The sequence below is a fragment of the Hevea brasiliensis genome, chromosome 14, assembly GCF_030052815.1.
Source record: "Hevea brasiliensis isolate MT/VB/25A 57/8 chromosome 14, ASM3005281v1, whole genome shotgun sequence".
NCBI classification, from domain to species: Eukaryota; Viridiplantae; Streptophyta; class Magnoliopsida; order Malpighiales; family Euphorbiaceae; genus Hevea; species Hevea brasiliensis.
In genome coordinates this window covers 76469620-76497393 of record NC_079506.1, presented here as the reverse complement: position 1 = coordinate 76497393, position 27774 = coordinate 76469620, and the positions used below count along the sequence as shown (strand labels likewise).

Sequence of the window (27774 nt, the reverse complement as noted above, 5' to 3'; positions counted from 1 at the left end):
TTTTTTAATATTTGAGGCACTTTAAAAATGAGCCAGTGAAAAATATTTTCTTAATTAAGACTTCGTTTATTTCACTAAAATATTTTTTTGAAAAATACTTTTTTGTATTTTTTGACATTTAGAACATTTAAAAAAAATTGAGAAATAGAAAATATTTTCCTAATCAAAGAAAAAATTAAATAATTTTTTTAAAAAATAACTTTTATTTTTCAAAAAAAAGGTCATTTTCTGTTTTCTAAAGTTTTAATAATATTATTAAAATATGAATATACTTATACGTGTACGAAACAAACACACATTATTAACTTAACATTATAACTAAATAATAAAAAATATTTTCATGAAAAATATTAAATAATATTTTTTATTAAAATATTTTTCATATATAAATTATTTTCTATAAAATAAATAGAGTTTAAATAAAATTTTAAATTATTTTTTTAAAAATTAATTTTTTTAAAAAATAATTTTTTATTTTTAGTGATAATTTTATTAAAATATAAAGATAATCTTAAAGCCATCAAAAGTTTTTAGAATGGGCTTAAGAGGTGATCCAAGCCTTTTGGAAAATGTGTCTTAGGTTAGGATCCAATCAGCCATGGAGGGTAGTTGATAATCTAGACGGATGGTCTACAATTACTCCCACATTAGCACGTGGGTAGCTTCTTGTCAAAATTGTATAAAAAAATAATAATAATAATTCTCATTTTTGTGTGATTTGAAAAATATTTTCTAAGGGCCTGTTTGGTTTAAGCTTGAATCTGATGATAATTTGTTAGGTGATAAGTATTCTTGTTAGTGATAGTAGATAAGCGATAGTGATGATAGCCGTTTTATGTTAAGTGTTTGGTAAAATTATATTTAGCTGTTGCTGTTGATATGTGAAATGACTAATAAGGGTATATATCATATAATTTATTTTATTATTTAAATAAATATAAAATTATAAATTTATTATATTATATTAAATATATAATTATTAAATTAATATATTATATTATTTAAATAAATATATAATTATTAATATTTTATATTATATCATTTATTTTATTATTGAAATAAGAAAATAATTATTTTTTAAGATAATTAAATAATTTTAAAAATATAAATAAAATAATAAAATAATTATTATTGTTAATAGAAAAATTTATAATTAATTTTTAAGTTTTTAGATATAAATAAATATTTTATATTTTATGTTATTAATAAAAAATATTTTATCAAAATTAAAATACAATTAATTAAAATGTTAAAATTTAAAATGAAAAAATAAAAATATTAATAATATTAATTTTCTAGTTAAATAAAAAAGGATAATATGGTCAAAATAAAAAATAAAACCAAATCAGCTATCAGCTGATGATAAACAGCTCTAAAAATAGAGCTGATACAAACTGCAGCTGATGGGTATCATATCAGGTGCCCATCAGCTATCAGCTCTATTTTTTTTAGCTTGCCAAACACTATAGTTTACATGTTTGGGTGTCTATCACCTATCAGCTGCACCCAACAGGTAAACCAAACACCCCCTAAATCAGATTGAATTTAGCCACATAAGCAGAAAAAGTTACAATGTTAACGATTAGCTTTGCGTGCTAAATTGGATAACGCCTAGCGGTAAAGTCCAGTGCAAAGCTCAATTAGAAAAAGCTCCATGACAAATTACAAGATGCTCCATGAGCTATAAGTGTTTTTTATTAGTAATAAAATATTATTTTTTTTTACATTTTATTTATTTTATAAAAAATAATTTATATATAAAAAATATTTTTTAAAATATTATTTTTAATAAAAATATTTTTTATTATTTAATTATAAATATTAAATTAATGATATTTATTTATTTTATATATAAGTAAATGTATTCACATTTTAATAAAATTTTTAAAATTTAAAAAATAAAAAATAATTTTAAAAAAAATAAAAATTATTTTCTTTAAAAATAAATTAATTTTCTTTTGATCAGAAAATTTTTTTTTATTAATTACATTTTTAGAATGTTAATAAATATAAAAAAATATGAAAAATATTTTCTTTTTTTAAATTAATGGAGTCTATTATTACTTATAAAAATGTTATTTTAATTTGTTCATTAATTTAATTATATTTTAAATTAAAACTATTTTTGGTGAATCAACACACGTGAAAGAGTGATTGCGAAAGGAAATTTCGCAGGTAGAGGCAATAATAGTGGGAGAGTTGACGTCTATGGAAGAGAGGATGGCGTAAGTTTTATTATTATTATTATTATTTTATTTTAAAAGGCCAGCTAGGAGCTGGAACTCATAATGAATTTTGATGAAAAAGACTTTCTTTAAAAAAAAAGAAATAATTTTAAATTAATAAATTAAAGTTGAAGGATATAAATGAAATCATTCTTAAAATAAGGGATGATATTGCAATTAACTTGAAATTTTGACATAAAACTAATTACAGTTTTCATTTGATAAGTGGATCATCAAATTCAGAACCAAAACAAAGGAGATACAGCTGGTTAAAATTGATAGATTTGCATAGTAGTATATCAGCTATAATCCCTTGAAGCTTATCAACTAGAGCAAGGGCAGCCAACAAGCTACAATTTTCTATTTAAAATTCAATTGGATAAAAAAAAAAAAGCTAGAAGTTTATGGTAATTTATAATTGGCAAAATGCTCAATTTAGTTTCTGTATTTATTGAAGAAATTCAATTTAATCTATCTTTAACTTTTTATCTAATTTAATTTAAAAGTTTTAATTTAATATCAATTTAGCCTAGAACTTAAAATTTATGAACTAAATTTCTTAATTTTTTAATTTAAATTAAAAATTAAAAAGTTTAATTTTTTAATTTTGGGATAAATTTTTTATTTCTTGATTTAAGTCCAAAAATTAAGAAATTTATTTTTTTAATTATAGTCTAAATTGAGCTTAAATTAAAATTTTTAGACTAAATTAAATAAAAAGTTAAAAATAAGCTAAATTAAACTCTCTCAATAAACATAGGGTGAAATTAAGCTTTAAACCATTTATAATTATTGCTAAATATTCTAATTATGGATCTCAAATATCAATATTTGAGATTAAGTGTAATTATAATCAAAGTTTAAAATTTTTTATGATAATGATCCGCACTTAAAACGTATCTTAATGTCGAAAAGTTGAATAAGATGATACTTATTAAATAATAAGAAATTAAGCTTTGTTGTAATAATAATAATAAAAATGCGAGATCAATAAATTTTAATTTAATAAAGTCATTTTAAATGTTATAAAATTTCAAATTTGAATTTCAATTAAAATTAAGGATAATTTACAAATTAATCCTTAATATGTATTTTATTAACAACTTAGTCCTCAGAGTTTAATTCCGTTAACAAATTAGTCTTTGCTTTATTGTCTAAATTAATGGTTTAACTTTATTAACTTTTTTCCAATTTAAAATAATTTATTACCTAAAATTCAATTTTATTAATAAAATAGTCTATACATCTAATTTCATATTTAAGTAATTATATAAATTATAATTCTATATAATTATTTAAATAAAAATAAATGATTTCTTAAATAATATTTTGATATAAAGACTACTTTATTAATAAAAATAAAATTTTAGGAACTTAATTTTTCAAATTGAAAATTAATTAATAACAATAATTGATTTATTAACAAAATTTAAATCTAAAGATTAAATTATAACTAAAAACAATTTAAAATTAACTTGTGAAGTTTGCTTTATTTTAAGGATTAATTTAGATGTAACACCCCAAAATTTTAAAATTTATGAGCATTTTTGGTATTTTAATTTTATTTAAATTTTAGGAATTTTTTTGAGATTTTTCGGATTTTAAAAATCGGGTTCGATTTTCCGAAAATATAAATTTTGATGATTTTTAAAAATTAATTTAAAGACCACGTGGCAAAACTAAAAATATATTTGGAGTCTACGTATTTTTCTGAGTTTTATGGAATTTTTTCGGAATTTTTGGACCTCGTTTTCGGTCCCGAGGCAGAGTAAAAATTCAAAATTTTGTATTTCGAATCGAACCGGCCGAATCGAACCGGACCGGATCGGACTGATCGAATCGGACCGGTCTTCTTCTCTTTTTCTCCTCCCTCCCGCGCACGATGGCCCTCTCCCTTTTCTCTCTCGTTTCTCTCTCCTCCCCACCCCACCACGGCCACCACCACCATTGACCCCCAAGGCGCGCCTAACCTAGCTTGCGCCACGCCCAAACGGCCGGAAACGCGCTAAACGCCCCTGGGCGTCAGCTTCCCCGGCCAAATCCGGTCGATCCGGCCACCGATTGGACCGGGTCTTGTGTCGAAAATCATCTACTCGGCGAGAGCTTTCCATAGACACCAAGAACGCCGAAATCCATCAAGCGGTTTGTCCGATTTTTGCTCGGGAAGATTTTAGCCTATTTCGACTTTTGGGCTAGATTTCTCAAAAACTGTGAATCCCACGAGAAAACCGAGGCTACCAGCACGCTCCACTCGTCGAGAGCTTCGCGGCGACATAAATTTTGAATTTTTTCGACACCGTTTTTCGGTGGGTCCCACGGAACTTCGCAGTGTTTTTCCGAGCATTAAATGAGCTTAGAAAATTCTGAAAAATTTATGTACTAACCCCCGTGTTATGGGCTTCGTGTAGGTATCCTCGATTCGCGGAAATTCGGCTGATTGGTCTGCGAAATTCGCGATGCACTGACATCTGGAAAAGTCTCCAAATTGGACCGAGGTTTTGGCTACCCGTCCATTGTCAGACGTCCCGAGTACGTCCCCGAAGTCGGAATCGGCAAAGGTAAACAAGAACTTTGTTTTTTCGTAATTTTCTAGTGCTTAAATAGGATTAAAAATCCATAAAATATTCGTGGTAGCTTAGAAAATTACGATTCTTTTTGCAATAGCTTAGTAATATTGCTAAGGACCGCGGGGCAAAGTTTTATAATTTTTAGAGCTTGTTTGGGCAGTTTTTGCAAAAATGATCAATAATAAGGACTAAATTGAAATTTTGCGTATTGTGATGGGTGATTGATTTGATGGGCCCAGGAGGGGCTGTGTGATATGATTGAAATGTTGATATATGGATTGTGAATATAGAAGTGCGTTTTTAGCCCTTTTGCAGGTTGGGTAGGTCCTAGGTATAGGGGAGACTCTGTCGGATTTTCGGCACGACTTAAGACGTATTGGTCTTTTTCTTTGTTTGTATTGAGTCATATTGTATTAAATAATTATAATATAATTGTCAGGTGAGCCGATGCCTTCTTCTTCCTCCGCCTACCGCCACAAAGGATCGTCAAGTCTGTGAGTAAAATATTAATTTTAATTGTAATTTCGATATTATTATATGTTTAGCATGCCCATGCATCACTTATATGCATATATTTATGTAGTTAAACTCTAGGCACGATTTATGATGCATTGATAACTGTTAAAGTGCCATGATGTTGTTGTGGTAATTTGGAGCAGTGTGCGTGCGTTGGTGTGCGTGTGATGTGGTGTGGACTATGGATAGGACGGGTAGTCACGGCTTGAGTTCTTCGCTGGGAACCCGATCCTTCGAGGGGTAGTCACGGCTTGAGTTCTTCGCTGGGACCCTCGATTTGGTTTATTAAGCGAAAGTCTGGCTTGAGTTCTTCGCTGGCACCAGGTTGGATTTAAGAGAGCTGTATAGGGGATCAACTCCCATATGTTATGATTGATGCTACGGGGTGCGTGAGTACTCCAAATTACCTTTTTGATGTTATGATGCGAAAATGATGTGGATGTTGCATTTCACTCTACAGGGTGCATTAGTTTTAGATAGTTATAGAGATTATGGTTAAAATTGATATTTTACTCTCTGAGTCGAACGCTCACTCCTGTTCAAAAATTTTTACAGGCCACAGGAAGATATTTTGTTCTGGGTTAACCTGCTTTTCTACTTCGCAGGCTGTTTATTAATATTTGTGTAATTTTAATTACTCCTAGAATTTCCGCATGTGTTAGCAGTAATTATTTGAATTTGGTCTATAATATTATTATCATGTTGGACCTGCAAACTTAATATTTTAAGTCTGTTTTGATGGATTGGATGAGGAAGCTGAGCTCCCATTTATTATTATGTTGATGAGTATGTGGAGGGTGAGCTGAGCTCCCCAATGGATTGTTTATCGTGTTTACAGGTCGGGTGAGTCGAAAACTCCCCGTTGGAAAGTCCATTTTATGGCCGGACTCTGTTCGTTTGTTTTCTTGAATTTGGGCCCAATGGGCCTTAGAGTTGGGTTAATGAATAGTTAAGGCTTACTACGGGCCTCGGGGGCTTTAGGCTGGCCCAGATCCTAGTGCCGGTCCGGCCCATAGGTTGGGTCGTGACATTAGATATGAGGTTATTTAATTTGATTATTTACTTTTAATTTTTTAATTTAAAATATATATAAAAAAATAATTAATTATTTAATAAAACTATTTAAAATTAATTTTTAAATAAAATAACTTAATTTATTAAAATTATCATAAATGATATATTATTGAGTATTCTAATTGTTAAAATAAAATAATTTTAATATTTTTAAAAATTATTAAAATAATATAAATTTTTATTTATTAAACTATAAATTACTTTATTTGTAAATTTTAACTTATTTTAATTAATTTTTTTAATTTATAAATTAAATTAAATTAAACCAAATACGCTCTCCATTATAAATTATCTTAAAACTAATAATATAGAAAAAGAAAAACAATACGAGTGGACTCAAAGATTGTGGTCCAAGCACTCCAAAGTTGATAGCTTACTTGCCCACTTACTCCCACTATTAAATTAAATAGATAAATTAATATTAAGTGCTTTAATATCGCACTACTACCAGCAGACAAGGGACGGCACAAAAGTCAGTGAGAAACCCACCACCACATTCAATCTTCTTTTTACAACAAATTCACCACTCTTTCTACCCTTCTCTGCAGATTTAAACTAGAGAATTTCTCATCAATCAATCGATAAACCCCACCAGAAAAATATCTGATTCAGATCAATCATGGGTTCTCTCAATTCACAGCCACCATCCGAGGTTTGATTTGATATCTCTGAGCATTTTTATCTCTCATTGAATTCAAAATCCTTTCTGGGTTTGCCTCTGATTTGTGTTTTCAATCGATAGCCACTGTTTAGGATCTGCTGATTTACATGCTATAAAATCGTGATATAGTTTACTGGGTACTGGCTATTTCTAGGGTTTTCACATTCGAGTTGCTGCAAAATTGATCTTGCTGCTTTATTCTGATGCATCAAATTCTATCTGATCAATTATCAAAGGCTATATATATATAAAACCAGAGAGAGAGATTGCAGAATCAATAGAATTTAGCTGTCTTTCTTGTAAGGAAGAAAGATGCAATCTAGAAGGCAAGGTGATGATTACGTGACAGTATCTCCATCCTCAAAGCCACGTAATCAACATAGATATGAAGTAGGACACGACTCGTATTCAGTGTCCCGTCGAGATGCCCTGGATCGGTCTCCTCGCGTGCAGAGGAGTTTGAGTCCGCACAGTAAGATTGATGGGTCTAGAAGGATATTACTAAGGGAAGGAAGAAGTGGTTCAAATGAAAGGAGGGAATATGGTTGGCATTTGGGTGCTGGAAGGTCTGACGAGGTCTGCCCTGGTTCACCTCCTTTTCTACAAGAGCACAGAAAGCCTCAGTTTGATGAGGGTGTTGTGCATAGGAAATATGAGTATGCTGATGATATCAATTATGAAGATGGTAAAAGTAATAGACTAAAGCATGTTTATGGGTATGATCATCATGCTGCATCTTCTAGAATTAGTAAAGAGAAGGATTATAGCGAAAACAGGTTTCCTGGTAATGATAGGCATGTGACAATAGGGCAGAAATCGATGCCCATGGAAGATGGAATTATAAGAGGGTTGCGTCGAGCACCTCCAGATTTCATTCCTCCTTCAAGTTATGGGAAAACTAGTGAGCATCTACAGTTGCCATCCCGCCACATGGATGTCAGCCAGTTTGAGAATGAGAAACTTAGGTATAGGGAGCCTATATCTCCAGATAAGATACCAGTAATGGAATTATACAAAGGGGAAAACCCTGTGTTTTGCTCAAGGGAGGATTCATACACCATGAATCCATCTCCTCGCTTTAAGGGTTTTGGTAGCTCTCAATCCAAAGATTTTGCTGGCACATCTTCAGGTGTTTCAAGGAGTGAGTTTCTGAGTTCTTTCAGGGATTGTGTGCCCCTGTCTGCTTCTGATGAATACCCAAGGAACAGCATGAAACTCACAGAACCCTTGGATTTAAGCACATATGGTCAAAGGTCAGCCGTAGATTTAAGAAATGTGGAAACTGGTAAGAGAATTATGACAAGTTTTCCGCATGGTGCGTATAGCCCAAACAGAAAAGAACATGATGATTACCTTTACCCTAAATCACAGGGATTAGTGAATGAAGATGTGGTCTATCCATCTGATGAATTGCATAGAATGATGCCACCACGTGCTCAGTTGGATCATGACGTAGCTCGAGCAGATTTTGAGTATGGAGAATTGTCAAGAATGAGTGTTATGCACCCCATTGAAGAAAACATTGATCCAACGCAGGATTTTTACAGAAACAGAAGAAATAACACCACATGGGATCATACTATAGGCAAGCAGGCCGCCATGGAGGACCTTAACTCAAGTAGAATATTATATGCACCAAAGCATAGTGGGGAATATTTGGGTTCTGAATATTCTCAAGTTGAATTTGGAAGGAGAGTCTCACGAGATAATGAGACATCTCATTTGGGCGTCACACAGGATCAACAAACCTCACATTTGAGATCAAATTATGGGTTTGGAAGAGATGCAGGTCCGCAGTTTGAAAAAGATAGATTACGTGATCCAGTTATGCCTATGTATGACTTGGAGATGCAGAAATTTTCTATCAAAAGGCAGAGAATGGAAGATTTTCCCATATACAAGCCATCTGATAAACTGCTCAAAAGAAATTACAGTGTGGATGATGATTTAAATTGTTGTGATCCAAGAGGTATTGTGTCAAGGAAACGGTATGCACAGCTAGAGTGTAAGGATGTTTATGACAGTGGTGAGGAATGGATCGAGGAAAATCCAAGTGCTTTACATCCATACAGAACTCAGAGGTTTGACCACAATGCGTACAGAAAAGTTAAGAGAGAGTATGATGGGCAAGACCGTTATGGAGATTTTGCATCTGAAGACTGGCTGTCTTCTCAAGATTCTTTGGTACATTCACAAAAGCATTCTAATAAACATTATAAACCTAGTGTTAAATATATGAAGGGTCATCCAAGATCTGGTTCTTCAAGCTGGTATAACTCACACCAGCCTGATAAAAGAAGTGGAATTCACATAAAGCACAAAACTTGGAAAAGAAATGAAGATTATGACGATAATGAGCAGGTGAATGATGATGATCCATCAGAAGGTTGGGTGAATATGGCAGACACTGAGCAATGTGAGGATTCTGAGGAATTTAAGCAACTGGTTCATGAAGCCTTTTTAGATTATTCTAAGAAATTGAATTTGAGCTCGGCGGTTCGAAGAAGATACAAGGAGCAAGGAAAAGCTGGTAGTTTGTTCTGCATCGTATGTGGCAGAAGGTCTGTTTTCTTTCCCGTCTATACTTTTTATGTGGAACACATTTCATATTTTGATTCAGGAGTTCCTATTTATACTCTTACAGCAGCAGACAGTTGAGCAATTATCAACTTAGAAAATTTCTTTGCTGTGTTCCATATGGGATTCTATTATAGCTACCTGTATTGGTGGATTTCATGGTGGCTTGTTCTGGTATGAATCATGCAAGGTGGAGCAAGAGCTTTTGGTGAACTCCAACTTCCAGATAAATAACATATGGATGCAGAACTTTCAAGTGGTTTTATTACATAAAATATGCTTCAATTGGCCTATATGATTTTGTTATCCATCTTCTATTGTAGCGTTTGTGTGTAAATTTAACTGTCACTTGGTGAAAGGTTGTTGATCATGTGATATGGGTTTGCCAGTCTCAAACTTCTTGTAGGAATGGATAATTATATATAGATGTCGTGGAGCAAGTTAATCTCTTGGAATGTAGGAGTTAGTTTAACCAACTGCATTGCAACTAGGTCCCTTATTTTTCATGAATATCATGTAGTAAACCAAGGAGATCTTTTGAAAGTTGGGTATCTCTGAGATATCCACCTTGTGTGGGTTAACTGTTGTGGTTTTTATGAGTAGATGGAGCCTATGTTGGTGTTTTGAGTTTCATAACATTTCACATGCGCAAGGAACTACTTACCGGAATATATTATAGCTAGTACATTTTTGTTGCTGGGATGTCATTATGCAGCTGGAAAGGCAAAGGACAAAAGTGGGGTGGGTCTAGTACACAATGGGACTATTGTTGTGGACAGGTCAGAAAGCTAAGATTAAGGTTGCAGATTCATCTAAGATATTGCAATAAATGCAGAAGTTGAATTTGATTCTTTTTTTTTTTTTTTTTTTTTTTTTTGTTTTGGAATGCTAGTGTTTTTCAACATGGTGTGATCATTTATTTATATTATATGTACTTAGAGCCTCTAATACTTTCAATAGTGAAAAACCAATAGTGCTTTTAAAAGCTTCCTTATTTATGTTTGTGGATGGATGTAGTGGTTGTTTTTCAATTTCCTTTTAGTGTTGCTATTATTATAGTTTTCGCTCCAGTTTTGAACATTTGTACGGTTGTATTTTTACAGCTCATCAAAGGATTTCATGGACACTCAACGCTTGGTAACTCATGCTTTCATGTCTCACAAGGTTGGATTGAGAGCACAACACCTGGGTCTTCATAAAGCAATATGCATTTTGATGGGGTGGAACACTTATGTGCCTTGCGACATGAGAACTTGGGTTCCAGATGTCTTGCCTGAGGCAGAAGCTTGGGCTCAGAAGGAGGATTTGATGATATGGCCTCCACTTGTTATCATCCACAACATTTCTATGTCAAATGTGAATCCAGAACAACAGAAGGTCATACCTATTGACGGGGTTGAAGCTTTTCTTAGAGGTGAGTAGCAACTTTTTTTTTTTTTTTGGTATTCAGGAAATTCAGGTGAGTTACAACTTCAACTATTTATTACAATTGTGCCATAATTCATATTTGAGCAGCATGTGAAAGTACACATTCTTTCTGTTTAGGAAAAATATTTTAAACTTGTCATTGAACATGTTGGGAAAATAAAAAGCATATATCATTTGAAATCTTTGTTCTGTTTTTGATTCTGTGGCAATATTTTAGGATGCTTAAATTTGAAATATGTGAACTGTTGGGATCTCAACTACTAGGCGGACGGAATTTTTTTTCTCCGGTGCTCATACATTAATCTATGGTTTCTCTGAATGATGATAGGTAAAGGTTTTGTTGGGGGAAAAATCAAGGTATGCCTAGGTAAGCCTGCTGACCAAAGTGTTATATTGATAAAGTTTTTGGGCACATTCACTGGACTTGGAAATGCAGAGAGACTTCATAAATATTTTGCTGAGAATAAACATGGGAGAGAAGAATTTGAGCAAAAAACATCCAAAGCCATTAAAAGCAGCAATGGCTTTGAAGCAGATTTGCAGGGAGACAAGTTGGAGGAGCGTCTTCTATATGGGTACATGGGAATTGCAGATGACTTGGACAAACTCGACTTCAACACCAAGAAGTGGATTTTGGTGAAGAGCAAGAAGGATATCCAAGATCTGGAGAATGCTCCTGTTAAAACTGATGATAGGTAGCAATCTCAATGGTGCATTTATAGGAGGAGGGCTCTGCGCCCTGCTCCACCTAGTCACTGAAATTTCCAAGGATCCCCAATTCAACTTTCTTCAGGTTGGATTCCTTGCTCTTCCTGCCATTGGTAAGTACTAACATGTTATCATGGAAGTAATACATGTTATGGATAAAAGAAGACTAGGGGGAAAAACAATTGGTGGTTAAGCTGAAAATTGTGTAAAAGTTTGCTTTATCGTTTTTTCCACTTGGCATTTGATAGCCGGATACTTCTTCAAGTTATGTACGCATATCTAATTTCTAAAGATCTCTTTTATGGGTAGATTTGTGCAGTTGGTTGGTTTGGTTTTCTTTCGAATCAAATTGTAAGAATAGAAAAACAAAATATATTATGCAAGAGATTGAATTGAATTGAATTTAAATAACTAATTAAATTGAATTGAATTAAAATAAATAGGCTTTGTATGGATCATCATTTTTTTTCTCATTTCAACAATAGATAGGAGTCAGATTCTTTTTTTTTTAGATTCATTTAGCGCTCTCATTGAGAGTTTGAGTCTCACTGATCGTCTTTTTGGGTGGGCTATTTTAGATATGTTGAGTGGAAAGTCTGTTCTCACCTAAATTTTAGTCTATCTAAAAGAAAAAAAAAGTCAGAAATTTCATTAAAAATAGTTAAACAAAATAAATCCACATGCTCAAAACTGAGATTAAATTTAAATAATAAATATCAAAATAATTCATATATAAAAAAAATCTCAATAAAATATAATTAAAGCTAAGAATTTAAACTAAGAAAATCAAAATGAAAGACTTGTACATACCTAAACAACAAATCTAATTATTCAAGTACCGAGTGCCAAATAGGAAGTCAGGAATAGCAAGAGCAAAACGATTCCGTTGAGAGGGAGAGATGGAGGATGAGACACTCGCAACACATTGATTTCGTCAATTAATGTGTCTCCCTCACTCTTTAAAAATTTTATTTTTCATATATATATATATATATGTATATATATTAACCCCAGAAAAAAATATTTTTCTAAATCTGCCACTGCAAATTTGTCAGATAGTAGTTGTTAAGATTTAATTAGATTTTCATACTTTTGTTGAGATTTATCAATATTTTTGGGAATATAAATACCAACTTTTATTAGTAAATTCTGTAGACCTTTTAATCTTAGTGTATTCTGCATTGCAAACCCTTTGCCTTTATATCCTTCTTTCAAAAACTAACAAATGGTATAAGAGTTGAATTCATGAGGAATCTTGTGAGATTACCACAAACACCAAGCCACAAGACACAAATCAAAATTTTAACCAAGCCATACTTCTGGAGAGATCTAAGAGAGATTTAAGATGAAAAGAAAGCGGGAAAAAAAAAAAAAGTTGAAAGACCGTATGTAAGAAAAAAAAAAAAACAAAGAATGCTTAACAAATTAGGCACAAGCAGAAGCTAGGATTGAGGAAAGGCAACCTATGAAAGTTTGTTGTCATTCAATAAACATTTGAAAAAAAACACAAAACCAAGCCAAGAGGAGAACAACAAAGTCAAGCCAAGCTATAAATGCAAATGCAAATAATAACAAAATATAACCTGATGTTCATTAGAAATGCAAAAATACAATGATGAAGCCTGTTAAATATGCAAGATATTCTAATGATGCTACAGATTAGGAAAAAAAAGGGTCTACAATGAAGGATGAGATTTTGATGACAACCAAAATGTGCAGCAACTGATGCAACGAATGTTAAAATTATACTTTAGTAGCTGAAAGACCTGTTGTTGTGGATGATATGTTGTCAGAGAATAAGTCTTTAAGAATATGTTAATTTCTAAAAATAATTAAAAAAACAAATTTATTAGATAGTAGCTGTCAAGATTTAATCAGATTTTCATGCTTTTATTGGGATTTTCACTTATTTTGGGCTGTATAAATACCAACTTTGATCAATAAATTTTATAGACTACACAATTTCAATATAGCTCATCTACATTGCGAAACCATTGCCTCTATATACTCCCTTCAAAAACTAACCGCTTTCAACCCTCCATTAGACAATTATTTATTTATTTTTGAGATGTCCAGTAGACAATTTTCTTTTGCCCGTCTCTAGAGCAAGTGTTAGATTTGTGCTAAAAATCCTAGTCTGATTTAGAGAGATCTTTTCCTAATCTGAGTGGAATAAATATTCATCGATAGAATGCAAGAGTATTTCCTATATAAACTAAAACTTAAACTCTTATTTTAGTGTTATTCCTAAATTGGGTTAAATTCTTAATTAGATTAGGATTGAGAGGCTAACACTATGAATAGAAGTATCATGGAAAGGTTATTTGGTTTTCAACCTATGGAGTAAATGGTTTTATCAAGGATTGGCTTTGCTCATTGACAAGGGGCTTCTGCCCATTGTAGTCCCATGGATAGATAAAGGCTTCGGCCTAAGGTGAGAAAGAGGCATAGAATTTAACAGGAATGAATTCTGGTTCATTGTTAAGAGGGCTCTTACCCATATAGTTGTAAACACACTTTGCAGTGTAGTGATTAAAGTAATAAATAAATAATTTTTATTTAAAGGAGAGTGAAAGAAATTTACTAATATATTTACTATGAGCAACTTATAGTGGGATCTTTTGAGCGTAATTGGATTAATTGTTAGTTAACTTTGAGCTTCTTATGTGATGATTTATTATTTATTGATAGCGGAAGATATAATAATATGTTGAAAAGTTAAACTACGTAAATATTAATATTTTGTTTGTTTACTTTATTTTTTTGTAGTTTATATGTTTCGGATGCACAACAGCATGAAATTATCTTAAGGCTTTAAGTTAATTTTTTAAGAAAAAAAAAAGCTTTCTGTTAAATGGATTAAAGAACAAAGAATGGGAGAAAAGAAAATAATTCAAGATTGATAGTAAAAGAGCAAGCCATGCAATTTCACTGATCATCAACTAAATCCAAGCTTGCTGACTTCCAAACGACAAAAATTCGCTAATTTTCTTTTCTTTTCTTTTAAATCGTGGTTACATAGAACTATCTTCTCTAGAAATTCAGGAATTTGATTCCATAAGCAAAGACAAAAAATAAAAGGAGAACAAAACCAATACAAGCAGCTGTAACAGCTCCAAGGAAGTCATATTCAAATCCCAAGGCTTTCTTCAGGTAGTCCTTCACTGGCATGAATCCGTCTCCTGGTACCTCTACTTGATTTGATATCTTTCCCTCCTGTGAGGTGATCAGACCATATATTGTCCAAGCAGTTGGTAATGCCTAGTGGTACCATCTCCACCCTATTGGGATTTGCTACATATGTTAATTGTAGAGGGTTAGATTTAGTTTCTTTCACTCAAAACAAAGATATTAGCATATTAGACTGAGCTTGGCTAGATTATTGATTCCAAGATGCATGGAATTGGGTGTCTGCATGTCATATTGAAAGAATATTATTTGTACTATAAGTTGATTAGCTTGTGTATGCATATCGTCCTAGGGATGAGAAAGCCAAAGAACAGGTTCCAGAAGCTGATGGCAGCAATTTGATGCCTTGAAGTGAGAGCCACAGGCGTCATTCCATACAATGTGAAGTACATAAAGCACCTGAATATGAAGTAGAACCACAAGAAGTTATCAGCTTTCCAAGGGAACCCAATCATTGAGCAAAGCAACAAATTTGTAGATTAATGTCTGGAATGCAACATATATTGAGAACCATTTGAGCAACTTGAGCAACAAATTGCAGGTTTGAATCTAGTTGAGCAGCTTGCCTATTGTTATTTGAAAACCATCAAACTTTCTTATGCTTTCAAATTGTTATTTGATTTCCTCTATTTTTAATTATTTTTGTTCAAGTTTTATTGGTCTTAATTCTCAAAAATTGTTTCCATTTCTATTGATTCCTGATTCTCGATAATATTAGAAAGAGACCATTGAATCCAAAAACCAAAAAAATCAAGTAGCACCAACTATAAAAAGAATAAAAAAAAAAAAAAGTAACAAGGAAATGAAATTATTTATAGATGTATACCAATATAAGCTTTCAATGTTGATTTTGCATATGTTTTCTTTTATCTTTTCTTTTATTTATTTTTATTATTTATCTACTGATCATCATAACGACACTTTTATATATATTTTTTTTACTTTTACTTTAGTTTATTTTTATGAGTAATGATATATTTTTATTATATATAAGTTAACTAATTTGTTTTTCCATAAAAAATATTAAAAAGGTGAAAAATATAATTTTATTGAAAATATAAATTGCATATATAAAAATAAAAAAATAAAATATTAAAATAAAAGTATTATAGTTATATGTTATAAATTTTAATAATTAAATTATATAAAAAAATATTAGAAATAATTTTGATAAAAAATGAAATATTAAAATTTAAATTAAATATAGAAAAATTAATTTTTATTAAATTTGTGCATAATAAAAGCATTCAACTAGTATATGTACGTGGTAAACAATAAATCTAATTATTGAAGCACCAACTAAGTGCCAAATAGGAAGTTAGGAACAGCAATACCAAAACAATTTCGTTGAGAGGGAAAGATGGAGGACGAGACTGTTACAGCACATTGATTTTGTTATAAGGGGGAGGTGGTGATTTCATTGAGGGAAAAATATGAGTACGAGTAAGGGAGTCGCACTAACTAGATTTCTTAGATTAAAAAAATCAAATCAAATCAAATCCAATTACTAAAAAATTAAATTAAATTTTTAAATTCAATCAATCCAATTGTTTTTTTTTCAATTTTAATCAAATCTTATTCACCCCAAATCTCTTAGTTTAAAAGAATTAGAGAAGTTCCCCTCCTCTCTCCCTTTCTCTTAAAATACAACAAAATCTTTGAGATCTTTATCTAATTTGGTATGATTATTGTATATAGAATGATTTAATTATAATCGTTGATTATAGTGAAACTCACCATAATTAATAGTTACAATAAAATCGTTGTATCATTGTATAATTTTTCCTATCTAAGGCTTTAAATTAAATAAAAAAAAAGAACTGTTAAATGGATTAAAGAACATCGAAATGGAGAAAGAAAAAATAATACAAGTTGATAGTAAAAAAGGCAAGGCATGCAAGCCCCACTAATCATCAACTGAATTTAATCCGAACTTGCTGACTTCCAAACGAAAAAAAAAATGGTTAATTTTCTTTCCTTTTCTTTTCAATCTGGGTTTCTCAGAACTATCTTCTCTGGAAGTTGAGGAACTTGATTCCATAAGCAAAGACAAACAAGAAAAGGAGAACAAAACCAATATGGGCAGCTGCAACTGCTCCAAGGAAGTCATACTCAAATCCAAAGGCTATCTTCAGGTAATCATTCACTGGCATTAATGTATCCCCTGGTATAACTAAATCATGTGATAGCTTTCCCACCTGGGAGGTGATCAGACCATATATTGTCCAAGCAGTTGGTGATGCCCAGTAGTACCATCTCCACCATATTGGTATTTGCTGCATATGTTAATTCTAGAGGGTTAGATTCAGTTTCTTTAACTCAAAACTAAGATATTAGCATATTAGATTGAGCTTGGCTAGATTATTGATCCCAAGATGCATGGAATTGGGGGTCTGTGTGTCATATTGAAAGAACATTATTTGTAGCATAAATTGATTAGCTTGTGGATGCATACCGTCCTCGGGATGAGGAAGCCAGAGAACAGGTTCCAGAAGCTGAGGAAGAAAGACATAACAATGGCAGCAATTTGATGACCTGGAGTGAGAGCCACAAGCATCATTCCATACAATGTGAAGTACATAAAGCACATGAATATGAAGAAGTAGAACCACAAGAAGTTTTCAGCTTTCCAAGGGAACCCAATCATTGAGTAAAGCAATAAACTGTAGATTAATGTCTGGGATGCAACATATATTGACTCTATAGCAACCTGCAAGGCACCAGATGATAGGGATATCACTTATTTCTATATTCAAATGTGATGTTGCACTAAAATCTGCAATATAGACTTGAAATCAAGGTTTTAATCTACCTGAGCAAATGCATAAGGCAGTTCTGAGTACATTCCGGCTGCTCTTTCACGGTAGAAAACTGTTCTTTCTACTGACACAATAGACATCACTGAGGATGTGTTGGTGGCTCCAAGGAACATCACAGCAGAATACATTGCTCCCAGCAAATTCAGAAGATCTTGTTGCTTTTGTCTGTTGACATCAATATGCAATTGCTTTTAGATTTCCTACTGCAGAGGTGCATTAACAATATGACTCTAAATCCTATGTTTTTTACAGAGAGGTTGTTTTCAAGAATCTAATCCAAAGCCCTTCCGGTCACAAAAGGAGCAAGCTGACCATTGGGCCAAGGCTTGCCCCTTGCAGATGCTTCTGCAACTCTGCAGAATGCTATAATATGACTGGCCCTGGCTGACAGCAAGTTAATTAAGGATGTTTCTAGCTAATCTGAGCCTTGATTGAAATTTTTAGCAAAAAGACCTGCAGCCTGCTCAAGTTGAGATATATATAGACATAGGCCATTTCAAAATATAGGAGGGTTCTTGTCTGTTGATCATTATCCCACTTTTTACTGTTTCAAAACATTGCTAGGTACCAAAGAGAATATAATTAGAAACTGCATACTTACGTCTTGTCGCCTTTGTTCCAGAAAATAAGTCCAAATATGACACCAACTGCTATTGTCATGAACAATCGGATGGCATTGTATCGTGGGTTCTTCCAGTAAGACCAGTGCTGTTTTAGGAAGCAAGCTTTGCATTGAGTAAAGAAGTCCTGAGAATACTGAGTGGGGAAATAAAGATCTTCAGATCCTGGTGCTGGAATACTTAGTTCTTCGATAAGTTCCTGATTCCTCCTGATTAAAAATGGGGAAAAAGTGTAAGTGATCATCTCAAGCAAGAGCTGATTTAAAGAATATCAAGGAGAAGAAGAAATTAAGAGTCATAAATGGGCAAGACAGTATGATTTAACAGTTTGAAGCTCTTACTGGTAAAGCTCAGAATTGGCATAAATTTCTGCGAAGTCTACATTAAGTTGAGTCTCAACTGCATTAGAACTGATTTCCAGCATCCATGTAGCAGGATTAGAACCATCTTTGATCTTAGGAACCCCTGGGACAGCCTGAAAGATGTTATAGATATTAGTTGTACATATGGACAAAGCTGAAAGAATTGATCTTATATATTTTAACTGTGTCAAATATATAATGGTGGTCAAAATTCCCAGGAAATTTTATTATATTCGCATTCTCAAACATTATCCTGGTGCATTCAAGATTGATTCGCTAAAATACTCACTTCAAAGTATTCAATAAGTTTGTGCGAGTGGCGACCAAGGGGTCCAGCATAAATGACTTGTCCTCCTCTCTTCATTAGTAATAGCTGCAGAAAATGTGACAACAGGTTATGAACAAGATGACGGCTATATAAGATTCAGGCAAACAACAGGATCACAAATACCTCATCAAAAGCTTCAAAAATATCAATGCTTGGTTGGTGAATTGTACAGACTACAGTTCGGCCTGTATCGACGGTGTTCCTCACTGTACGCATAACAATTGCGGCAGCTCTAGCATCAAGACCAGATGTCGGTTCATCCATGAAGATGATGGATGGATTAGCAACCAACTCTACAGCTATTGTGAGTCGCTTTCTCTGCTCAGTTGACAAACCATCCATCCCCGGAAGGCCTACTATTGAATTCCTAAGTGGTTTCAGTTCAACCAACTCCATCACCTCCTCAACAAACATCTATAGCATGAAAGATCAAAACATTATGACCAATGATGCAATTGAAACAGGAATAATCATGCTGAAGTTAAACAAATCAAATTGCTGATAGATAGGAACAAACAAGATCTTCATGAAGATGACTTGCCTTTCTAGTTTCAGTCTTAATTTCCTTAGCAAGACGCAACCAGGCAGAGTACAGGAGGGATTCATAGACAGTAACATGTGGAGAATGGATATCATTCTGCTCACAATAACCACTAATCCGAGCAAAAGTTTCTTGCTTCTTTGGATAACCAGAAATGCTGACACTTCCTTCAATGTAGCCTCCAGTTTTCCTTCCTGCTAGAACATCCATCAGGGTAGTCTTCCCTGCACCACTTACACCAACCAGTGCTGTCAGAATACCAGGCCTTAAAGCTCCACTAACATCTCGTAACAGCTGGAGCCGATCCTCTTCAATTCCTTGGTTTTTCATTTCCTAAAGAACAAATCAAAGCTTTCATGATTAAAAGTTCATAACAGACTTGAATTATGAACCTCCAATAATCCAAGCTTTCTTGTTAGTCGAATGCCTGCTTAGTTCTTGTCAAAAGTTCGGCTATTAGCACTTTAGCAGTTTATCATGTTAATAGTCCAATATATCAGCATGTTATAGCAGAAATGAATTCTTACTAATGAGTACAATACATAACAATTCATCAACCTTCTTAAATTGAACAAGTAGAAAGGAGTTTTATGAATCATTGGTTATTGTTATTCATATCACATTCCTACAATGATCGTCAAGTTCCTTTTGTTGCAATGTGAACTACAATATGAAGAAAAAGAGACTCCAGAGAAGCAACTTACAGCAGGCATATCAACATAGTAATTCACATGATTAAATGCTAGTGACAAGGGCTGGAAGGGCAGCACCATTCCTCTTTTCGTAGGTGCATGCCCCGTTGAAGTAACGGCTGGCCTGTCAGGAGTGTTGCCCACTGCCATATCAGTACCTGCAGCCGCAACCTTAATCAGAGACCGAAAGTAGAAATTGTGATATTCTATTTGAATGCGTTCCAGTTCAAAGCAGCCTCTGAACATAAATCTACATAGAATATGAACTATTAGCGGCTATTTCTTAAACCAATAAGTGCAGTATCTTTCTTATTTAGTAGAGATTAAGCTTAAACATTATCAGTTGTATATTTAATAGCTTTCTTTCTCCAGCTTCCTGAGTTACTGTAAATCTTAAAGTATGATTAATAGGAGTCATCATCACAATATCATTGTAATTAAATTAGAATGTAGTAACCTTGACACAGTGGGGCAGTTGATAATGAAACCATTTCAGTGGATTTTGTTTGCTGCCCATTAGAGGATGACTTCTTCTTGCTCGCGTCATCATCTAGAAGAATGGATTTAGTATCTCCCAAAGCTGCATTGATTTTCAAAATGTTACAAGAACTAAGTATTTTACATACTCAACTGAAACAAAATATAGTATCAAAATTGATGGCTTACGATCCAAATATGTCAACGCCCATACGAAAAGAACGTTGAAAAGTAGAGAAAATCCGACAAGTGCCCCAACTGAAATCCAATACCAATATTCTTCCAAGAACATGCCTCTCATTTTCAGAAGAAATTTTCCAACTGTAGGTTCAGAATATGTTCGGCCTTGATTGGGCTGCACCAATCACAAATGGTGCATAAATTAAGACAACCAAGCAAATAAGATAGTGCAGAACAACAAAATAAGTGTTGCATATTCTTTGGAAATCTTACAGCACTCCATCTTTCATCAAGAAATTCATTGATGGCTATGGCATTCTGTCCGTACATCATGGGAGAAATATAGTAGCCCCAGATCATCCATGGTTCAATATCATCTGCAAAAGGATATGAACATATTTACTTACACTTCTGAGTCTAATTATACTATCACAGAATGAATTTAGCTTAATCATTGGTTGAACATCATATTATATAGACAACTAATACTGGGAATTGGAGCTGCACATATATGCCTTCACAAAGCAGTAAAGAAATATAAATAGTGTAGAGAGAACTTATTGACCTTTGGCAACGATGAATCCACCAAGGACAAAAACCACAAGCAATGTAAAGGTACCAAGTGTGTTTGCCACAACTTCTGTTCTTCCAATTGAAGCAATGAAACGGAAGAGTGATAGAGCCATCTGATGCACACTAAAGAATGCTAGGAATTGTTTGAAAAACCTGGAAATTTGAAATGTATTAGCAAATATAACTCAGAGATTGAACTATTTCACATTTAATAACAACAATCCATTGAAGTCTATACAGTTAAAAATTATTCATTAATCAGGAATAGCATTAGCGAATTTACATACCTACTGGCAGCAGGAGCAAATCCAATGGTGTAATATGTGAGAATTATCCATATCCCTGACTCCATTAAGGAGACTGGGATCCTCAGCACCCAAATTGGTAATGCAAAAGCCCATGCTGGATAGAACAAGAAATCCCTCTGCTTAAAAAATACAGGAAGCCTAAACATAGTCATTGCCATTTCTGCCATTCCATTGAACATAACATTAATGAGACTAAAGAACAATGCTCCATAGTATTTTCCTCCATCTTGTACCTCACCAACTTTCATCTCAGTTCTTAAAAACACTGTCATGGCAATTATTGACATGATCGTAATCTGGGTTGTCTTGAATATATAAACAAAAGAGTTGCGCTTCATCAACAGCCACTCTCTTGCAAAGCATGCTTTGAAGAGCTCCCAATTGGAGATTCCATACTTTTCTTTCTCCAGTGCAGCTGGATGAGTAATAGCTTTATTGTAAGGAATTCTAAGGTCTTCAGAGAGCTTTTGACCAATGTGGAAAGAACCAAAGCTTTCCACAAATTCAGGAACTGAGATATATCTGTAAGGTTGCTCCTTTCTGCACCAATACTGCTCTTGGTCTTTCTTGGAAGTCACCTCTTGCAAGAAATCTGCAACTCCTTTCCTTTCTGGGCATTTGAAGCCAACACTTTCAAAGAATTCAAGGACATTCTCTCGTGGACCTTGGTACACGATCTGACCCTCTGAGAGTAAGATAATGTCATCGAAGAGTTCATATGTTTCAGGTGCAGGTTGCAGAAGAGATATTATCATGGTCACATCCATTATGTGAACCATTTGCCGCATAAACCTGACAATCTGGTAAGTGGTTGAACTGTCTAGACCAGTTGATATTTCATCCATGAAAAGAGCTTTTGCTGGTCCAACCAACATCTCTCCTGCATTTGGCATAAATAGCTCCATTTACATGATGTAAAAAAAAAAAAAAGACTGCTGCAAGGTCTCGTGTTCAAGTCTCAGTCAGAGTTAATTGTACCCAAAAAAAAAAAAAGGAATGGGAAAAGACTGCTCAAATGTATAGCAACACTTCATAATTGTTTAGTGAACTTCACCACTGCTGATCTTTCATTAATCATTAATCAATAAAGATTTATTAGCCAACAGAAAAAAAAAATGATCATCTTTTGTTCATCATGAAGGCATATAATAGACTATTATGCATTTTCTTGAGAAATATTCAGAACAGAAATAATGCTTATTCCATAACACTTTGCTCTTTTTGTATGATAAACACACCTGTAGTGACTCGCTTCTTTTGTCCGCCAGATATCCCTCTTCTCATCTCATCACCCACCATAATATCAGCACAGATGTCTAATCCAAGGATCTGTTACAGTGCCTTAATGAATAAGGCTTCAAGAACTTCAACTACAAAATAGCTGTTTAGATAAACAGTTATAGTGCAGGAAACAAACCTTGAGAATATAATCGGTAACTAGACTGCCTTCTTGGCCTGCAATTGCTGTGGCTTTCATGAATGCATCTATCTCAGGATCTGGTTTTATTCCTGCTTCTTTTTCTCTTCTTGACAACTCTGCCAACATTTCATATCTAGTTCCAACTCCCAAGCATCGCCCTGAAAAGTCCAGCGTCTCTCTTACTGTCATCTCACCGTGGTGAAGATCATGTTGGCTTATATATGCACATGTTCTTTGGGGAACAAACTCATGCAATTCATGACCACAATAAGTGACTCTTCCCAATACCTGCCATAGAAATCAGATGACTAAGCTATAGTTTTGGATTCAAAGCTCTAAATAATATTTTCAGAATTGGGTAGGATAACATTAAGTAAAACCAAAGTTGATATTGCAGATTAAATATTTTGAGATTCCCATGGCAAAAAGGAGGAAGATGCAGAACACAGAACACACCCTTAGATCCTTGTTCATCTTTCCAGCAAGTGCCTGCAGCAATGTAGTTTTGCCAGATGCTGGAGGTCCAAGAAGCAGTGTCATTCTGAGGGAAAAAAAAAATAACCAGAAAAATAAATAACCAAAAAGTAATAGAGCAGGCAGTGGCATCAATTCTGTGCTAATCGGTAATCAATAAAAAAGTAACTCAGTGCACGAAACATCCCACATTTATAGGCTCTGGGAGGGTTAATATAGCATACTCCTACTTTGTATAGAGGCCATTTCCATAACCAATAACCGAACAGAAAAATATATTGATAGCAAAAATCTCTTAGATGTACCTTGATGGTTTTACTATTCCACTAACGGAATGAAGTATCTTGACAACTCTCTTCTTAGATGGGACAATTCTAAGTGATCCAAGAATTCCCTGTTCATCACAACAATTTATTAGTACAATTATCAAAGCATCAAATCTTCTACTTGAAACCATGTAAGTTCTATTATTGCACTGCATATTATATATTTCATATGATAAATTGCAAAAGAGGAATTGGATAATTAAACTTATATCCCCAAGCAATGTGTAATGCATGATAAAACCTTTGCATGGTTGAATTCAAAGAATTCATTTGCACAATAATTAGCAGACAGAGCAAAGTACCTCTATTGTGTTCATAGCAGCATTCGCCAGGGTTGGAAGAGCTCTGGTTCCTACATATGCATCTCCTTCTATAGACAAATGCTCGAACCGGACTTCAATCTTAGGAATCTCAATTCCCACCCTGTTTACCCCAGAATCAAAATTTTTCAAAAGAAAATTCAAAATTCAACTAGAATTTGACCTAAACAAATAGTTGGAAATGAAAACAAGAGCAAGGCAAGTTATAAGCATGTATTAATGAGAATTATTAAGGGAAAGAATCTATTGAGATACAGAAAGCTTTACCTATCTGTTCTTTCCCTGAGCCTAAGAAGAAACCTCTCATTATCCTCTTCAACCACTTGAAGTATACTCTCCATGATTTGCTTCTTATCTTGCATACCAAGATCGGTAACATCAATCTCTTCATAATCAATTCTTCCATTATCCAAAACCTGCTTCAGTATCCCCTTCCTCAATCGATCATACGTTGGCAATCTCTCTATTGCAGCCCATTTCAGCTCTTCCTCATCATCCTCTCTCTGACTCTTTCGAAATACATCTCCTTGATTGCTCCACACCTCACGAATACTAGCTGAGGCCCAACTTCTTTTACTTGCTGATGATAAACTCCTGCTCATTGACCGGTTGCTTAACGACCTCATTGACCTTGCAAGCTCATCTCTAACTGACCTTGCAAGCTCATCTCCAGGGAAAGGACTCAAAGAAGCAGCCATGATGATGACTTGTATCTAGTTATTACAAGAACTGAACTCCAAAGGAAAGCTCCAAATTATAAACTTTACTAAACCATAAAACTTAAGGTGCTATGCAAACTTAAGAGGACTAAAAGCATATAAAATCTTGAAAAGCTTGTTTCTCTAGCTATATTTGTGAGGTGATAAGCATATGCAAATTCTTGATGGGTTGATTTGGAGGGCATGGTTTATGTAGGTGAAGATGGTTTCAAGAAGGGCATGGTAGTGACAGAAATGGGCATTTATTAGAGAATTGAAAGATATAAATGAAGTGATCCAAAAATTTGTCTGTAACAAAATGATATATAGTCATATATAGTCATGAAATGTTTATTCTATTTCATGGCGTTCTCATATTGGAATCTAAGACGGCCTAAACAGGACAATAGGATACTATTGATCCAAAAAAATATATATGCATACATATATTTTGCTTCCCTCATACAGCTGACTGAAAGACATTCCGCTCTGCTCATTGACTTCATTAGTATCTACAGCTGCAAAAGGACCCGCTTACTGAACTCCTGCACTATAAGATAAATATAGTTGATAAAAAATTGTTAGCCAAAGCTAGACAATGTCTTGAAGACATCTGCATAGGAAACCCATCTCTTCCCTTCAGCCTTTTTTTTTTTTTTTTCCTGATTTTCTTCTCTAAGAAAAATATCATAGGGACACAAGGAGGACAGAGTTGGTAGATCATGATCCACTAGGGTTGAAAGACTGATTATGGGTGTCAACTTCTCTATTGGAAAAACAACAATGATACCTTAAGGATTCCATGGTGAGAGGGTAGGGACCCACAAGTGTATAAAAAATTAAAAAAATAAATAAAATAAAAAGAAGAAGATGAGATGATCTTTCCCTCCTCAATGTTCCATTTGTTTTTAATGTCCCCCCTTGAACTATACCAAACTTTGAAGGATTTTTAAATAATAATGATTAATTGTTAATTGAGATTGGCTTAATTATTTAACGCTAGTGTTATTACAACATCAAATTCTTTCTGTAGAAGTCTAACCAATCCTTTTTTTTTCCCACTTTATTTATTTTGAGGGTATCCTATTTTCTTTTGTTACTTGGTGTTTTTCATAATTATTTTATTTTTAATTTTCTTTATTTACATTTTATTCTTTTAATCATTCAATTAATTAAATTTTATTAATTTATTTAATAATTATTGGGAAAGTAAGTTTTACTTTATAAAATAAATGATGATAAAAACTCCCTAATTACTTATCCTTATTAATACAAATATAAAGAAAAAAATAAAGTAATTAGATTAGAATTTATGAAATCAATGTTAAATTTGTATTAAATTATTAATTAGATTAGAATAATACTCTATTTAGGTTAGGACAATAACAATATAAAAAACAATTAAATATTAATCTCAAATTAGTTAGATTTACTGTACAAATTTTTTTATTATTATTTAATTATATCATATTTTTTATTTTTTATATTTTTTTTACGTAATTTTAGATTTTTTTTTCATTTAAATATTTTTTTATTACATATGTGAAAAAAAGGATTTATATCTGGGTTTCCCAGATACAATATATATATATATATATATATATATATATATATATATAAAATTATCACTGAGGTTTGTTTGGTGCTGTGCAATTTTTTTTTTAAATAATTTAAAAGTGATAAAAAAAATTACTGTGTAAGCCTAATTAGTAAAACTAATCCACTATTTTATTTAAAATAGGATCATATTCTTGTAATAATTCCTCTAATCTCTCTTTTAAATTTTAAATGTTATGTTGTTTAAAATATATTTTCAAGTTACAAATCATCGTATAAATATTCCATATTTATGCTAAAATTTATTTAAATTTGGTGAAAAGCTATCCAATTGATAAACCACGAGGAGGTTATGTAGTTTCATGGAAACAAGCTTAAAAGCCAACGCAATCACATCAAGGACTCTCTTTAATCCCACCCGTAAAAATCCTCCATTAAAACCCACGTCCTCTTTTTCTTTTTCTAAATTATGATGATCATGGGTGATCTCCAAACCATCCTCTCTCTCTCTCTCTCTCTCTCTCGCTACGTTTTCACATCTTTAAAGCACAAAATTTTCCTTCAAAAGAATTATAAAAAAGAAAATAGCTTCTAGAAGATTGTACTCTGTCTACTTTATGTATGATAATAATAAATTTTACATAAAGTTGACTATTTCTAGCTGGCTGTTTATCTATGAATAATTATTAATTAACGAGAATATACTCAAATAATTTTTTAAAATTATGAAATGTTTGAATTTTAAATCAAAATCTATGTTTTTTTTTTTAATTTGAGTTGGAGATGGAGAAATATTTTTCATATAGGATAGAATTTTTATTTTTAGTGTTATTTTTAAATTAAAAAATATTTATAATCAGATTAAAATTAAGAAAAATAACACTTTAGGAGTATTATAGAAAAATTATTTAGTTTTGCCCATTATTAAGGAGTGACGTTCGTCCACTATGAAGAAAAGGCATTTTTCCATTGAGAAGAGTAACACTTGCTAATTAAGTCAGTCCAAAAAAGCATTCAACCTAAGGCAAAGAATGACATAATTCAAGAGGAAGTGATTATTATCTGTTGTAATTAAGGTAGTTAAAAAAAATAGATATATTAAATTATATATAGAAGGGAATAAGAGAGAGTATT

At 32.8% G+C, this 27774-nt stretch overlaps 2 protein-coding genes across 2 annotated transcripts; one reads left to right on the top strand and one right to left on the bottom strand.

Moving 5' to 3' along the window:
• Positions 1–6807: 6807 nt before the first annotated feature.
• Positions 6808–12064, top strand: LOC110631699 (uncharacterized). Its single transcript, XM_021779616.2, has 3 exons — positions 6808–9604; positions 10724–11034; positions 11377–12064. The coding sequence occupies exons 1-3, from the start codon at positions 7356–7358 to the stop codon at positions 11745–11747; spliced, it is 2931 nt and encodes a 976-aa protein (XP_021635308.2). The 5' UTR covers positions 6808–7355; the 3' UTR covers positions 11748–12064.
• A 4599-nt stretch (positions 12065–16663) lies between these two features.
• On the bottom strand, positions 16664–25828 carry LOC110631727 (pleiotropic drug resistance protein 2). Its single transcript, XM_021779663.2, has 20 exons — positions 24653–25828; positions 24368–24488; positions 24045–24133; positions 23722–23806; positions 23263–23553; positions 23084–23174; positions 21825–22725; positions 21530–21690; positions 21238–21341; positions 20974–21139; positions 20765–20887; positions 20320–20465; positions 19616–19948; positions 19198–19488; positions 19036–19119; positions 18726–18859; positions 18366–18593; positions 17758–17929; positions 17401–17655; positions 16664–17221 (listed from the first exon to the last, which is right to left on the bottom strand). Exons 1-20 carry the CDS (start codon positions 25081–25083, stop codon positions 16952–16954), a joined length of 4476 nt encoding a protein of 1491 aa, XP_021635355.2. The 5' UTR covers positions 25084–25828; the 3' UTR covers positions 16664–16951.
• Positions 25829–27774: the final 1946 nt, after the last annotated feature.

Bases quoted from the DNA above. Each gene is read 5' to 3' on its own strand.
- LOC110631699 (XM_021779616.2), top strand. From the start codon at position 7,356: ATGCAATCTAGAAGGCAAGGTGATGATTACGTGACAGTATCTCCATCC. The intron at 9,605-10,723 runs GTCTGTTTTCTT...GTATTTTTACAG, and splicing joins TGCATCGTATGTGGCAGAAG to CTCATCAAAGGATTTCATGG. The intron at 11,035-11,376 runs GTGAGTAGCAAC...GAATGATGATAG, and splicing joins GGTTGAAGCTTTTCTTAGAG to GTAAAGGTTTTGTTGGGGGA.
- LOC110631727 (XM_021779663.2), bottom strand. From the start codon at position 25,083: ATGGCTGCTTCTTTGAGTCCTTTCCCTGGAGATGAGCTTGCAAGGTCA. The intron at 24,489-24,652 runs GTAAAGCTTTCT...TGGGGTAAACAG, and splicing joins CTCAGGGAAAGAACAGATAG to GGTGGGAATTGAGATTCCTA. The intron at 23,554-23,721 runs GTGTGTTCTGTG...TTTCTATGGCAG, and splicing joins AGATGAACAAGGATCTAAGG to GTATTGGGAAGAGTCACTTA.